The 17265-nt window shown below is 42.8% G+C and overlaps 1 protein-coding gene across 8 annotated transcripts in view; it reads left to right on the top strand.

Annotated features, from left to right (window-relative positions):
• shank3a (SH3 and multiple ankyrin repeat domains 3a) overlaps nucleotides 1-17265 on the top strand; it is a 557029-nt gene that overhangs the window by 515643 nt on the left and 24121 nt on the right. For all 8 annotated transcript variants that reach the window (XM_078419606.1, XM_078419609.1, XM_078419607.1 and 5 more), the window contains 2 exons: nucleotides 102-207; nucleotides 1600-3934. In XM_078419606.1, the coding sequence (XP_078275732.1) occupies nucleotides 102-207; nucleotides 1600-3934 (2441 nt within the window). The remainder of the gene's footprint in view (nucleotides 1-101; nucleotides 208-1599; nucleotides 3935-17265) is intronic.

The raw sequence follows: 17265 nt of genomic DNA, 5'->3' as shown, positions 1-17265 counted from the left end.
TCACCACAGTATGGCACTGTTCCTGCTCGGTCCTGTGTTCAATGTTCAATTAATTCCAACATTCATTGCCCTTCTGTAAATATTTCTGTATTTTCTTTCAGTCATTATTTGAGCGTCAAGGAATGCCCTCAAAGTCAACCCCACCATCTGTACCAGAAAAGCCACACCACCCAATGCCTAGAGGAATGTCAAGGACAAAGTCTATAGGTAAAATAACCATTCTCACACAGAATTTGTGGATCTTTTGATCTTTAATCTCCATTGGTTCAATTGTCCATCATGTGTTGGATCGGTGCAGGATAATTAAGTTCTCAAGAATCAATATCCAGAGTGTGATGCATTAACTCATCCCCACCAGAGGGGGTGTTACAGCAAAGAGAGAGGGAACAGGGATCCTGTTGCTTCCAAGGTAATATCAGGGATCCTTTAGCTACTCGGCTGGATGGAAGGATCCTAATGTCTTGCCATGGCAAAGGAGACAGAATTGCCAACCCATTGCCATCTATCTTTCTAACAATGTATACATTTTTAACAATGTACACATTGTCAAACCCACTGCCTAGTCTTGTATATAATTGAACAGAAAAAAAGAGAGAAAAGTAAAACAGATATTCTAACTGAGTTTAAAGCCGTTCTGAAGCAAGGTTTGATTTGACCTCTTGTGTTGTTTATTCTGTCCTATTCGCATCAGTTAATCCTCACATTGATATTTGGAATTTATTTATTTGCATTCCGTTTTCTCCACCTTTCTGGTGGAAGAGTTGCACGTCCTGCAATAATCCAATACATTTAATGCCAGCCTTGATATGAGCGTGGACAGCCAAAGTCAGCCATGTGTTCAGCTATGAAAGTTATCACCTCCTGAGGAAGGATATTCTTGCTATTGAGGGCGTGCAGCGTAGGTTTACTAGGTTAATTCCCGGAATGGCGGGACTATCATATGTTGAAAGACTGGAGCGACTAGGCTTGTATACGTGGAAGGATGAGAGGAGATCTTATCGAAACGTATAAGATTATTAAGGGGTTGGACACGTTAGAGACAGGAAACATGTTCCCAATGTTGGGGGAGTCCAGAACAAGGGGCCACAGTTTAAGAATAAGGGGTAGGCCATTTAGAACTGAGATGAGGAAAAACTTTTTCAGTCAGAGAGTTGTGAATCTGTGGAATTCTCTGCCTCAGAAGGCAGTGGAGGCCAATTCTCTGAATGCATTCAAGAGAGAACTGGATAGAGCTCTTAAAGATAGCGGAGTCAGGGGGTATGGGGAGAAGGCAGGAACGGGGTACCGATTGAGAATGATCAGCCATGATCACATTGAATGGCGGTGCTGGCTCGAAGGGCCGAATGGCCTTCTCCTGCACCTATTGTCTATTGTCTATTGTCTTGTTCTCATTCAGAATCCAGACATGGATTTTCAAGGAGAAAACGTTCATATACAAAAGCATGGGAATAGGCCCTTTGAACCTTGGGTCATTCTGTCCACTGGATATCAATCCATGATTTTAAGACCAGAACCCAATATCCACTACCATTTACTTCAATTAATTTTTAAGTCATTCATTGCTTGCAAATTACTATGTTTTTTCACTATGTATTACAGGAGCCTCTGAGGATGATAAACTTTCAGTTTCAGCAATGGAAGGAAGGTTTATACGCAGCACATCGATGCAAGATACTCTCCGGGAAGGACTAGGCATACCCCCACCTCCACAGATTGCCCCACCACCCCCACCCTCTCCTTACCTTTTAGACACAGGTCCTCCACCTCCTTTCTCACCACCCCCACCCCCTGGAAGAAGTTACGATAATGTGCGGTCCAGCTTTAAGCCCAACACAGAAGCGAAAATTCATGGAAGCCAGCAGATAACAACAACAGCAGAGGTCTACGAACCGAATCGGTCTCCTGTGCCTCCGGTAGAGAGGCAGAAAAGGGCCAGGTCAATGATAATCCTGCAGGATTCTTCCTACTATCCTGTGGAGGCAACTGACATCCCATGGCCAAGTCCCTCACCAACTCCTCAAGAAAAAAGCAAACGAAAGGCAAAGGTAGTTGATAATCCGTATGCAAATGTGGGCCAGTTCAACATGGGACTTTTTGCACCAACAAAACCACTTCGTAAGAAAAGCCCTCTGGTCAAGCAATTCCAGGTTGAAGACGCTATAGAGAGAGCATCAGCAGTTGGCTCGTCTGGGGCCAGTAAAGAGTTATTAGCCAGAAGGATAGCCCAGCAGTCTGGCAAAGAATATGAGCAGCTGCAGAGAGAAGGAATCAGTAAAGCACAGGACGAAGGGCAAGATCTGGCCAGTCCCTTTGCTGTTGCTATCGCAGGAGCAGTACGGGAACGAGAAAAAAGGTTGGAAGAAAAGAGGAAATCAACAGTCTTCCTTTCTGTGGGTGCCATTGAAAGCGAAACAGCACCCACCATCCCAGCCCTGCAACAGTCCAGGTCAGTCGACGAGAGACTGCTGAGTAGCAGCGATAGGTCTCTCCGATCACCAATCCCTTCCCCTATTCCTTCCTCAAGACCACCAGCAAACACGCCTGTGACTTTTATACATCCTCTCACAGGGAAACCGCTGGATCCTAACTCACCACTGGCACTTGCGCTGGCCGCAAGGCAGCGGGCACTAGTCGCTGAAACACAGCATCAGCGAACAACCGGAAGCAATGAAACTGTAAAAACCCAAGAAAGCAAAACTCCAGTCTACATGGAGAGCCACGTCAAGGAGGCAAAGAAAACAGAAGTTGAAACACTCATATCACCACCTTTCTCACCAGAGGACAAAGCGAGCTATAGTCCAACATCCGGAGTGACTGCAAAGCACCAGTGGGGAACCTCTGCTGCACTGAGGAAAGAAGCAGAGTCAAGGCAGGGTCAAATGGAGAAAGCTGAGAGAGAAGAAAAGAAAGTGGAAGAGAAGAAAAGTATGCTAATCAACATTGTAGATACATCACAACAGAAAACAGCAGGCCTACTGATGGTCCATGCAACAAGTAATGGCCAAGAGTCAGAACTTCAAGATACTTCAACAACTGCCTTGAAGCCATCGTCACCACAGCCTCAACCATTCCTTTCAGAGCCACAAGCTTCCCAGCCACTTTGTGCTGTTTCTGAGCCTCCAGCTACTGAAGCACCTGGGAAAACACAAACTCAAGGAAGCTCTGATGAAGATAATGAACCATTTGCTGTTTCCCTCCCTCCAATTCTCTCCTCAAGTGATGAGGAAACGAGAGAGGAACTTGCAAAGATTGGGCTTGTACCACCTCCTGATGAATTCGCAAATGGCATCTTCATCCAAGCCAAGGCTGAGAAAACTGCCATCCATCCCAGTGGACCCCCAACTACAGCACCTTCAGCTACTGGCGTTTCACCCTCAGGGAAGCCAACAGATGCCCCACCTTCAGAAGCAAGTGTGGATTCGGGTGTAGAAATAGATACAAGAAGCAGTAGTGACCATCACCTGGAAACCACAAGCACGATTTCAACCGTCTCGAGTATGTCAACATTGTCATCTGAGAGCGGGGAGCCCTTGGATACCTACACATCATTTGCTGATGGACAGACCTTCATACTCGAGAAGCCTCCAGTGCCTCCAAAGCCAAAGCTAAAGTCCCAACTTAACAAAGGGCCAGTTACATTCAGGGACCCTCTCTTGAAGCAGACCTCAGACAGTGAGCTTGTTGCCCAACACCAGCCGTCTGCGTTACCCCCCGGCGTCGGACGGTCTCGCTACCTCATACAGAGAAAATCCAAGTTGTGGGGGGATCCAATTGAGCCCAGGCCTATTCAGATGGTGGAGGGCAGCAAACCCACTGTGATAAGTGAGCTGAGCTCCAGGCTGCAACAATTGTCTAAGGATACTCATTCACTCGGGGATGAGCCTACAGCGGCCTCTCTAGAAGTAGGAAAGAGATCTCCTGTTGTCACTGCAAGGTAAGGCTTTATTACCAAACACCCGTTATAGAAGTACTAGTGTTTTCTCACTGACATAAAATATCATCACTTTTCTCAGTTTCAACTCCAGAGCATATTTTTAAAAGTGAACTGCTTTCCAATATGTCTACAGTTAATAAAGATTGTTGTTTTCTGATGTGAAGCCAATTTCTGATGCATTCAGATCATCAACTACAGCATTTTGGTTAATAAAAACAGACAATAATTGCAATAATTTCACCCTCTGTTTCTACATTATCCCAACTGGCAAGTTTCAGCGGATTTCTAGCTAATATCTTGAAAATAAATTAATTGCATTTCTCGTACTCGTGTCAAAGAATCTTGCCATAGACAGTGAAAGAAAAGTTAATTGAGATGCTGGATGTGGTAAAATTGCAAAAATGTAGGTTCTTGCTGGGCTTGCTTTTTTTCAGATCTGAATGGACTATATGCTAGGTTACTGGGAGAAGTAAGGGTAAACCATTGTGGCAATACAAACCATGATCTTACGATTCTCCAGAGAAACAGGAGCGATGCCAGAAGATTGGAGAATAGCAAATTACTCTTAATCAAATGCACTCTTATTCAAATATGGAAGTAAGGATAACCTAGCAACTACAAACCAGTCAATATAAGTTTCGCAAATAATTATCGAGGGTGAAATTAATCAAACAAATGTGGATTAATCTGTTAATAAAAGCCAAATTATTTTTAAATAATTGAATATTTGATGAATAGTTGGGAAGGTTGATGCAGGTGGTGTGGTCGCTGTGCATATAAACTTAAAGTCATACATAGACTCATAAATAGGTCTCTTGGCTCATCATGTCCACACTATCCATGTTACCCATCTACTTTAATCCTAGTGGCTCAAATTCGGTCCATATATTTTTATCTCTGGCCTATTTAAATGCCGAAACAAGAAACTGCAGATGCTGGTTAACACACAAAAGGACGCAGTGCGAGAGTAACTCAGCAGGTGGCATCTCTGGAGAAGGTGGATAGGTGATATTTCAGGTTGAGATCCTGCCGTCACCATCTTGACCGAAAAAAATCACCTATCCGTGTTCTCCAGAGATGCTGCTTGACTATTTAGATGCTTGTCTAAATGTCTCTTAAGCATACTGATTATATTTGATTCCACCATTCCCTCTTGCAGTCAGATCCAGATATCAACCACTTCTTTGTAAAAAAAAACTTCTCCCTCAAATCCTCTTTAAACATTTTCTGACCTTAAAGGGCCTGTCCCAATTTAGGCGACTAGGCTGTCGCCGACAGTTCGCCGTGGTGTCGCGGGCACGATCGTGAGGAGTCTTCCAAGAATCGTTGTGGATCTCAGTGCGTCGCTGAGAAATCATTCGGAGTGAAATTTCTCGGCGACAGCTGGCTTGTCGCCATGTATCGTTGCTTATTGCGGGCGCTGTCGCCTGCTGTCCCCAGGTTTGCTAGGTTCTCTTAGATGCATTTAGAAGCACATTAAATTAAAATAAGTAAAGTAATTTCAAAATACCATAAAAAGCGTGTTTAACCAATTTATTTACCGTCAGGACATTTGACAGGTAGATTGGAGGCAACAGTTTGACGGTCAGGTAAGCGTGGGAATTTCGCAATGTTTATGGCCATCAGCCATTACATTTAAAGTGGGCTCCCAAGTCTATCCAGTTTATGCCTTGTTACAGTGATGCTTGGTTTTTAAGTAACCCATACAAGATGTTATAGTTCAAAACTCTCAAGTACTTACAAGATGTTATAGTTCAAAACTCTCAAGTACTTACCGACTTGTCAGTAATTTCAGCGTAAATTAGGACGCCGGAGAAGCATTGACAGCGTGGGAATTTCGCGATGTTTCCAAAGACGCTGTAATCTCGACCTGACCTGGCATTGTCGTGGTCATTGTCGTCGGGTAAAAGAAAAGTTCGACGATCTGCTACGACTTTGACAGTCGCCGACTGTCGCCTAAAGTGGGACAGGCCCTTAAAGCTATGTCCTCATGTTTTAGCTACAACTAGCGTGGGAAAATGATTTAGAGCATCTACCCTACTATCTATGTCACTTGTAATTGTATATACCTTTATCAGGTGACCCATCAGTTTACTTCACTTCCAGGGAAAATAAGCCCAGTCTATCTAATCTTTCCTCATAACTAAAGTTCTCCAATCCAGGCAATAGACTGGTGAATCTCCCCTGCACTCCTTCTGGAGAAACCATAGACTATTTAGATGCTTGTCTAAATGTCTCTTAAGCATACTGATTATATTAGATTCCACCATCCCCTCTTAGAGTAAATCTAACTCTCTCTTGAAAACATCCAGTGAATTGGACTCCACTGCCTTCTGTGGCAGAGAATTCCACAGATTCACAACTCTGGGTGAAAAAAAAAAACCTCATCTCAGTCCTAAATGGCCTACCCCTTATTCTTAAACTGCGACCCCTGGTTCTGGACTCCCCCAACATCGGGAACATTTTTCCTGCATCTAGCCTGTCCAATCCTTTAATAATTGTATATGTTTCTGTAAGATCCCCTCTCATCCTAAATTCCAGTGAATACAAGCCCAGTCGACCCATTCTTTCACCATTCTCCTCACCCGACTTGAAACCTCCTTTAACATCACCGGCACAGCCCTATCCTGGTTCAAATCTTACCTATGTGACAGACACCAGTTCATCTCCATTAACAACTGTAAATCCCCCACCGCTCCCCTCCCCCAAGGTGTCCCCCAAGGCTCAGTCCTTGGCCCCCTCCTCTTCATCCTCTACCTGTTCCCCCTTGGTCAATTAATCTGCCGTCATGGTCTCAACTTCCACTGCTTCGCCGATGATATCCAGCTCCTCATCTCCACCAAGTCAATCTCCCCCACCACACACTCTACACTGACAAACTGCATCACTGAAATAAAATCTTGGCTTCAATCAAATTTCCTCAAACTCAATTGCAACAAATCTGAAATCATCATCATTGGTCCAAAAACGCTCACCAAATCCACCCAAAACTTCATCCTCAATATTGATGGTCTCCCAGTATCCACCTCCCCTCACATCCGGAATCTTGGAATCATCTTTGATCAAACCCTCTCCTTCGACAAACACATCAAACACATCACAAAGGCAGCCTTCTTCCACCTCAAAAACATTGCCCGTCTCCGTCCATGCCTCTCCTCCACAGCTGCAGAAACCCTCATCCACGCCTTCATCACCTCCCGTCTGGACTACTGCAACAGCCTTCTCTATGGCGCACCCTCAAAAATCATCAGTAAACTTCAATACATTCAAAACTCCACTGCCCGTCTACTCACCCACACCCCGATCCGTGACCATATCACCCCCGTCCTTTACAAACTCCACTGGCTCCCCATCCCCCAGAGAATCCAGTACAAAATCCTCCTCATGACCTACAAAGCCCTCCATAACCTGGCCCCATCCTACCTGACCGACCTCCTCCACAGGCACACTCCCACCTGCACCCTCCGCTCTGCTGCTGCCAATTTCCTATCCCCCCACATCCTATCCCCCCACATCCGGACCAAACTCAGATCAAACCAAACCCAGATCCAGACCAAACTCAAACTCCATCGCTGCTCCCACCCTATGGAACTCACTACCTCAAACCGTCAGAGACTCCTCCACACTCACCACATTCAAAACATCACTGAAGTCTCACCTATTCAGTACTGCCTTCAACCACTGAAGGTCACCCCACCCTCTGTCTCCTTTCTCTGTTCGTTTACTTATTTATCTATTTATTCACTTCCTTATGTTCTCTAAATCCCTGTAAAGCGTCTTTGAGTATATGAAAAGCGCTATATAAATGTAATGTATTATTATTATTATTATTATTATTATATGTCTGTCCTGCCATCCCGGGAATTAACTTGGTGAACCTACGCTGCACGCTCTCAACAGCAATAATATCCTTCCTCAAATTAGGAGACCAAAATTGCAAACAATACTCCAGGTGCAGTCTCACCAGGGTCCTGCACAACTGCAGGAGGACCTCCTTGCAGCATGCAACACCTCACACTTGCTTGGATTAAACTCCATCTGCCATTTCTCCACCCATTTCTGTAGCTGTTCTATATCCCACTGTATATTTTGACAGTCTTCCTCACGGTCCAGGACCCCGGCAATCTTGGTGTCATCTGCAAATGTACTTTTCTAAATATACACAAATACAATCCCTCAAGATTTTCTCCAGGAATTTTCTTTCCACTGACTTAAGGCACATCCGGCTTATCCCTGCTGGCCTTTTTAAATAAAGGAACATCTTTAGCTATCCTCCAGTTTTCTCACATGATGATGCAAAAATCTTTAACAGGCCCCTAGTTATCTGCTCCTTTGCTTCCCATAACAACCTGAGATAAACCTGCATCTACCCTAAGAAGCCATACATTGTACTTCCAATTATGTCATGAGATCTTTAAGGTAGATATGATAGGGCAATGAGATCTTCTTTAAAGGTGGTCCATCATTATTGTGCTGGAGAGCCAGTCCAGATTGATTAATAGATCTATTTGCCCACCGAGTCTATGCCACCTAGCGATCACCTGTCTATCGGTTTCTTCCCACATCACCTACCAGATTCTGACACAATCAACACATTCCTAATTGGAAACCGAAAAGCACCAGTGTACATAAGCTCAGTAGATTTGCAGTCAATTGTCTGGTATGTAAACAGTAATGTCACTTTTAGTCACCTTATCTAAATACAATGATGAATGCATGATGTCCAATTGTAGAGGAAGGAAGACAGAATATGATCTGTGAATTTCTGGCCGGCAATTAGATCTCCAGATTTACCTTTTCTAGTAATGTGAAGCAAGTTAATCCAACATACTGGCAATCTTCAGGATGTACTGCTTAAATTTTAGATTTCCAATTTTTTATTTTCTTTTAAACTCTTTGATGTTTACTAAGGGATCCTTTCTATCCATCAGTAAACATACATTAAATCATAAAATTGTCACTGCCATTGAATCTATGCCAACTCTTACTAGAGTAATTGTGCAGGTCGATCTTGTAACTGCATCAAAAAATCCATGTCAGCCAAATGCACACACACAGTTTGCCTTTAATAAATCTGTGCTGATTTCCTTTTTCAATCCAAACTTCTCCATGTGTCTATTAAATATTTTCTCTGATTATTAGTTCTGAACCAAGCTTACTTGTTTACTTAAAGTACATTCAGCCTTTCTAGTACATCCTAGATATTATTTTTTACCACACTCGCTTTCTCTACAACCTCTCGTGTTGAGATTATAACAGAATCTTTTTCTGTCCATTTCTTAGTTCTCTTTCTTTCTTCTCAACTGAGGAGTGCAAAAGGGCATGTCAGAAGTGGCACCAGGTATAACTAAATATGATGAGAAGCTAAACATGAAATAGTTGAGGAACTCAGCTAAAGGGGGGAACCTCATTGAAACTTACCAAATAGTGAGAGGCCTGGATAGAGTGAATGTGGAGAGGATGTTTCCATTAGTGATAGAGGCCATAGCCTCAGAATATAAGGATGTACCATTCGAAAGAAGATGAAAAAGAATTTCTTTAGTCAAAGGGTGGTGAATGTGTGGAATTAATTGCCTCAGACAGCTGTGGAGGCCGAGTCAATTGATATATTTATGGCGGAGATTGACAGTTTATTGATGCGTACATGTGTCAGGGGTTGTGGGGAGAAGGCAGGAGAATGGAGTTGAGAAGGAAAGATAGATCAGCCATGATTGAATGGCAAAGTAGATTTGATAGGTTGAATAGCTTCATCCTGATTCTATTTTTCTATATCTTTTCTATACTTCCAAATGAACATGGACAGACATTTATGGAAACTGAGGAAGGTATTAAATTAAAAGAATTCATGGGGTTTGGGGTAAAGTATTGGCATTGATAGGATGACATTAAATTCTTCAATTTTAGGTTACAAAACCCTCTCCCTCTCTCCTCTTCCCTTCTAACCATGTCTACCTTCTACCTATTGAAAGCCCCCTCACCTGTGCAAAACTATTATCTGCCAGGCTTTGTCCTGTCCCTACATTCTTTCAGTTTCTTTCCTCCCCTATAATCAGTCTGAAAAAGGGTCCTGGCCTGAAACGTTGCCAATCCTTTTTCTCCAGAGATGCTGTCTGACCGGTTGACTTACTCCAGACCTTTGCGTCATTTTTTGTAAACCGTCATCTGCAGTTCCTTGTATCGGCATTGATAGGGTACTGGCTAACTGACGCAAAACAGAGTCATGCTAACTGAATAATTTTCAATTTGACAATCATTAGCCAGTGGGATGCTACAGAAAGACAATCCTGGGACCTAGACTATTTACAATCTATGTCAATGTCATGGATGAACGGTACTGTTAGCTAATTTGATGATGAAACATAGATTGATACCTCACCAACCTGTGAGAAGGACATAAAGAGCCTGCAAAAAAAAAAAATAATGGAGTTTGGAGATGGAATTTAATTGGGGAAAAGATGAGGATATCTACTTGCAGAATCATTGAATATATTCAAGGTGGAATTCATCAGATATTTGGAAGCCAAATAGCATGAGTATGAAATGTATAAGTGATGCTAAAGCTAAGATTGGATTAGTTATGATTTTATTGAATGACAGATCAGTCTTGAGTCTATTCCTGCTCCTCTTTCTTATCTTCTTATGTTTATGTGATTTCCTCTTATCCTCAGATTCTCAATGTCAGAACATTTTTCTGGTTCCTTCTCATTCCCAGCAGCTTAAGGGACCCTTCCATTCTCAGTCTCACTTCCTGTTTTATTCTTGCTACCTTACGCCCTGCCATTTTAAACTGTCTCCATAAATTTTCTTTTCCCCAGAGATCTTTTCTGATAAAATGTTATAAATCTTGTCTGTCTTAATCTGTTTACATGATGCTCTATCTCGCTAGGTGTTTCATTCAATTTCTGTTTCTCTCCACCTCTGTTCCATTCTCCATCTCTTCCTATTTCCCTCTTTAAATTTCCTTCGGACATATTTGCCATCTCAATTTATCAATCTGTCTCTCTCATGTATTAATCTTTCACATATTTATTGTTCACTCTCTATCTTTCTCCATTTTTCAATATACCAATCTCTTTGTCCCCCCCCCCCCCCCCCCCCCTCTCCTCTCTCTGTTTCTCTGTCTTCACCTTATATTGCTCTCCATAATTTAATCACTTTGATTTATTGGCTGTGCAGTGCATCGCCTCTGATTCTTTGTATATTTCCTGATAACTCACATGTCCCTGCATTGGCCTTGCTTCTCAAGCTCAGCTCAGCTGGTTCCACTCAGCTTCTACCCTTCATTATTCATATGCATGGTCTCCACTACCAATCAAACAACTAATAAACCCGTTTTGTGGTGGTGTTTAAGGCTGGGCTTCACAATGAATCTGAAAATTCCATTAAATACTCTGAATCTTTGGCAAAGTTATTCCTCTTTCAGTCTAATATAGTATGAGCAGAGAGGAAACCACATCAACCTTCTTAATTCCACTTCACAGTCATTGGCCTCCCCTTACATTGCGATGATTTAGGAATTGGCATGACACTTTCTAACGTTATGATGTTTCTTTTCATAACTCTGCCAAAGAAAGACTAATCGGACTTGCCTTCATTAAATATATTTTTGAAATTATTTTTAGTTGTCGTGTTAACATTCCTTCTCAGTTAACACATAAATAGTTATGCAGACTGTCACAGCGCTCTCTCCCTTGGAGATCGTTCTGATCCCTATTATTGGCTGACTGACCAGGAGAGGCCAATCCCCAGCATTATTGGTAACAACTGGGTCCAATTAGCTGATATTGATTGGCCACGTGAACCTTGTCAGCCTACTCCCTATAAAACCCAGGCAATTTTAGCAGAAGGAGGGAGATAAAGGGTGATGCCTGGCTGCTAGGTGTGCTCCTGTGTCATGGGTTTAAGGAACACTGAGTCACTGGGACAAACCCAGACCACGAGAGCCATTGTGCGGTTAAGATTGGGTTGCCAAGAAGAAACTCTGGACACCCAGTGCCTCTACTAAGACTGAGTGGCTGGGACAATCCTAAGTTGTCAGTACCTCTTCTTGCCCATGGTCAATGAGGGACTGTGCCCACATATAGAGGCAAAGACTGAACTGTCAGGATAATCCAGAGACTGCCAGTGACTCCTCTGAAAGCCCCAAAGCTGAGCTGCCAGGATAAACCTGAGTCCGCCAGTGCCTCCGCTCGAGGCAAGGGTGACTGTAGGGAAAAGCTTGAGATTGCCACACCTCCTCCTTCAAAGACCAGGACTGAGCTTCTGGGACATGCCCAATCACCAGGCAACCACTTGTGTACCTGATGATGAGGGACAGTGCCCCATGCGGTCCTGGACATTCTTACCACTGTAAATAAAATATATCACATGAGTTCACCCTACTGCGAGTGTCGGTATGGTCACCGGTGAACCCAGCGTCATCCCTGACACCATAAGACATGCTATTGTCGTCCGCCTGTCTTTATTTTCTTTCAGCAAAGTAGCACAATTGTGAAACAAAATTGAACAGAAAAATGCCTTTATCAATGATCATGCAGGAGCCTATTTCTGCCACTTACTCTGCCTACTAGGGATTAAACAAAATACTACTAGAATCCATTTGGTTTGCTTTAAAGTCCACTGTTAACCTTCTCCACAATCTCTCTGTGTCCTAGACTTTCATTAATGAAAGTTGTTAGTTTCCTCTTGAATGTGCTGAACCATATCTGTCTTCACAGGCACCTGCTCTCCCATAAGTTCCCACACCATTACATCAGAGAAACCAAATGCATATTGGGTGACCACGTTGCAAAGCATATGTATTCAGTCAGTAGCGGTAACTCAGCGCTCCTGTGTCTGTCAAGTGCCTGTCACTTTAATTCCTCAACTCAATCTCACTCTGACTTATTTGTCTGTGGCTTCCTGCACTGTTCTAAACTGAGAAACAGTACTTCCACCTTGACCAAGTTGCAAGCCCCCAGACTCAATACTGAATTCTACAAAGGCAAGTGCTTTGCTTTCTTGGGCTGGTTCAGAACCTTTCATTATCTGTGACAATTGCTCAGTAGTTCACGAGCACAGCCTGAACTGTTGGGTGTGTTTGGGACAGTCTGCAATATGGAACTTTTGTGTTCCTTTGTTCATACACTTAGTCTCTAACTGCCTGTTTCATTGCCTTTTTTCTCTGTAACTACCACCGTTAACCCATTAATCATACATCCTCTGCAGCATTTCTCTATAGCAACCCTGGCCTCACCCTATCAGAGATCTTTCTTTTGACCTATTTATCATTCCCTCATTTCCCCTGCAACTTAAAACTAACCTGCTGAGTTTTTGCAGCATTTTCTGTTTTTGTTTCAGATTTCCTGAATCTGCAGTTTTTCCAGTTTTCATTCCATGTAACCTGATAAACAGCATGGACATGGTGAGCCGAAGCATCTATTTCTGTGTTATTTGCCTCTGTGACTCTATTTTACATTAACACTGTCGGTATCTTTAATTAAATCTTTCCCTAAATCTTTCTCTTTTAGGTTTTAAACATTCTCAGTTCCCTCCAACCCTCCTCATTCCTGTGGTTAAACAAAAATAAATTGCTGGAGGAACTTCTGTGGCCAGGCAGCATCTGTGGAAGAAAATACACAGGTGATAGTGGAAGGTTGCTTCTCGGACTGGATGCCTGTGACTAGTGGTGTTCCTCAGGGTTCGGTGCTGGGCCTGTTACTGTTTGTCATCTATATCAATAGTTTGGATGAGGACATACACGGCAAGATTAGTAAGTTTGCAGGTGATACAAAAGTGGGTGGTTTTACAAATAGTGAAGATGGTTGTGAAAAATTGCAGCAAGATCTTGATCAAATGGCCAGGTGGGCTGAGGAATGTGAAGTGTTGCATTTGGGAAGTCTAACATGCGCAGGACCTACACGGTGCATGGTAGGGCTCTGGGGAGTGTTGTGGAGCAGAGGGATCTAGGAGTGCAGGTACATGGTTCGTTGAAGGTGGAGTCACAGGTAGATAAGGTGGTCAAAAAGGTGTTTGGCACATTGGCCTTTACTGGTCAGAGTATTGAGTATAGAGGTTGGGAGGTCATGTTGCAGTTGTATAAAATGTTGGTGAGGCTGCATTTAGAGTATTGTGTTCAGTTCTGGGCACCATGTTATACATGTTATAGGAAAGATGTTGTCAAGCTGGAAAGGGGACAGAGAGGGATGTTGCCAGGGCTAGAGGGTCTGAGCTATAGGGAGAGTTTGTGTGGGCTGGGACATATCACAAGAGGATGAGGTGTGATCTTATTGAGGTGAATAAAATCAGGAGGAATAGATTAGGTAGATGCACAGAGTCCCTTGCCCAGAGTCGGTGAATTGAGGACCAAGGGACATAGGTTTAAGGTGAAGGGCAAATGATTTAATAGGAATCTGAGGGATAATTTTTTCACACAAAGGATGATGGGTGTATGGAACAAGCTGCCAGAGATGGTAGTTGAGGCAGGGACTATCCCAACATTTAAGAAACAGTTAGACAGGTACATGGATAGGACAAGTTTGGAGTGACATGGACCACACGCGGGCAGGTGGGACTAGTGTAGCTGGAACATGTTGGCTGGTGTGGGCTATGATTCTATGACATTTTGGGTTAGGACCTTTCCTTAGATTGACCTCTACCAATGCTGAGGCCAGGCATCACCTCTAGGACATTTTCTCCTACCTAACCTTTCAGCATGATTCCACCAATAAATGGCAGGCCACCATCCCCCAAACCTTCACGTATTTTTCAGGAATCTCTTCTTCTCAGCCTATATTCCCCATATCCACGACTGAAGAAGGGTCTCGACCCGAAACGTCACGCATTCCTTCTCTCCTGAGATGCTGCCTGACCTGCTGAGTTACTCCAGCATTTTGTGAATAAATACCTTTGATTTGTACCAGCATCTGCAGTTATTTTCTTACGCTTTCTGTAACTCTTGGACATTAGTAACTTTGCACTATCCCCGTTTTTCTGACTTGGGAATGATTTTTTAAAATGTTATTTTTAGTTACATTCAAGGATATTTTATTCATATTCATAAAATCACATATTTAGTGATGAAAAGAGTGAAATTCATAATTAATGTTTTATATCAATAACAGACATCAAAATCAGCATTAAGATAATAATAATTAGTGCCTAATTCAGGTATTATCTCAATTATTCTTTGAAAAAAAATCATTTTTCTTTTATGTATTTTTGAACACTGTTTTTGCCCCACTTTCAGCAATTGAAAATATTAAACTCCTATGTACCTTCCCAAGTCCCTGGATTTTAAAATATTATCTTTTATTAAATCCTTCCATCGTCTCACCACTTTCCATCCTTACCATGATCTTCCTTCTTTTTTAACTTCCTCTATTCTATTAGCCCATCCCTTCCCTGTGATTTTCAGTACTAGTCATGATAGTACCTTTGGTTGCTTGCACTAGGAAGTACTTGTGATAACAATTCTTCCACGTTTCTTTCTTTTCTTTTAACAGGGGTGTCAGAACATTTATACAGACAAGCTTCTGATTATACTTCCTAAAAACCTCTTTTCCCTGGCTAAAGTCTATTTTTTGTTTTTCAGTTTGTGAGATGCTTTAGGGTGATCTACAAACAAAGATGCTATATCAATGCAAACAGGAAATGCTCTGTAGCTGACAGCTGCATTTGTGGAGGAAGAAACAAAATTAAGACTTAAGACAGGATTTAATTCCTTGGAGTGCAGGAGGCTAAAGGGTAATCTTATAGAGGTGTATAAAATTATGAGAATAGTGAGGGTGAATGCACAGTGCTTTTCCCAGGATAAAGGATTCTAGAACAAGATGGCATTGGGTTAAGGTGAGAGGAGAAAGATTTCAAAGGAAATTGAGGGGCAACTTTTTCATAGAGGGCAGTGGGTATATTGACAAAGCTGCCAGAGGAAGTCATTGAAGGAGGTACAATAATGGGCAGCACGGTGGCGCAGCGGTAAAGTTGCTGCCTTACAGTGAATGCAGCGCCGGAGACTCGGGTTCGATCCTGACTACAGGCGCCATCTGAACGGAGTTTGTACGTTCCCCCCATGACCTGCGTGGGTTTTCTCCGAGATCTTCGGTTTCCTCCCACACTCCAAAGACGTACAGGTATGTAGGTTAATTGACTGGGTAAATGTAAAAATTGTCCCTAGTGTGTGTAGGATAGTGTTAATGTGCGGGGATCGCTGGGCGGCGCGGACTCGGTGGGCCGAAGGGCCTGTTTCCGTGCTGTATCTCTAAATCTAAATCTAAACAGTTGTATAAGACATTCGGTTAAGAAAGATTCAGAGGGAAATGGGCCAAAGGCAGTTAAATGGGACCAGCTTAGATGGTGCATCTTATTTGGCATGGAAGGGTTGGGCCATAGGGCTTGTTTCCTTGCAGTATGACCGTGACTCTAAAAGATTTAACGAGGTACTAAGCCCATTAACCTTGGTATTCAGAATTAAATAACATCTTGTAAGAGGCTGGGGGTGGGAGGATGTGAAGTCAAGGTGACTGTGAAAGTCAGTAGGTTTTTAGTAGAGATCAGTCAATAGTCTGTCCCTGAGATGGAGGCAGAGAGATCGCGAAATGGGAGGGAGGTGTTGAAGATGCTCCAAGTAAATTTAAGAGCAGGGTCTGATCTTTGATATTTCCACTGTGGGAAAAAGGTTCTGATTGATTATGCCTCTCATAACTTCTATATCTCCTCAACCTTGGACATTCCAGAGAAAATAATCCACGTTTGTCCACGCCTATTATTGCTAATACCCTTTAAACCAAGCAGCATTTTGGAAGACTCTTCTGCACCCTCTCCAAGTCTCCATCCATCGTGTAATGGGACAACCATTGCAAGCAATACTCCAAATGTGGCTTAAGCAAAGTCTTATAATGCTGTAACTCGTCTACTCAATGTCCCAACTGATGAAGGCAAGCATACAGTACACCTTCTTTACCCCTCCATCTACTGGCATTGTCACGTTCAGGGAGCTAAGGACCTGGAACCCATGATCCCTCTGTACACCAATACTGCCAAGGGTCTTGCAATTAACTATACACTTTCTCTATACATGTGACCACCCACTGTGCAATACCTCACACTTGCTCAGGTTAAACTCCATCTGCCATTTCTCCACCCATTTCTGCAGCTGATCTATATCCCGCTTCATACTTCGTCAGCCTTCCTCACTGTCCACAACACCAATTTTGGTGTTGTCTGCAAACATAATAATAACCAACCCATGTACATTTAAATCCAATCTATATCCCTTCTTAAACAAAACAAAAACATTGACTACTTTCCATTCCTCCATTCTTCTCAGATAGAGAAGATCCGAAGATTTTTTG

This window comes from Rhinoraja longicauda, chromosome 23 (assembly GCF_053455715.1).
Source record: "Rhinoraja longicauda isolate Sanriku21f chromosome 23, sRhiLon1.1, whole genome shotgun sequence".
In the NCBI taxonomy this organism is placed as follows: domain Eukaryota; kingdom Metazoa; phylum Chordata; class Chondrichthyes; order Rajiformes; family Arhynchobatidae; genus Rhinoraja; species Rhinoraja longicauda.
This window is presented reverse-complemented; position numbering and strand designations above follow the sequence as displayed.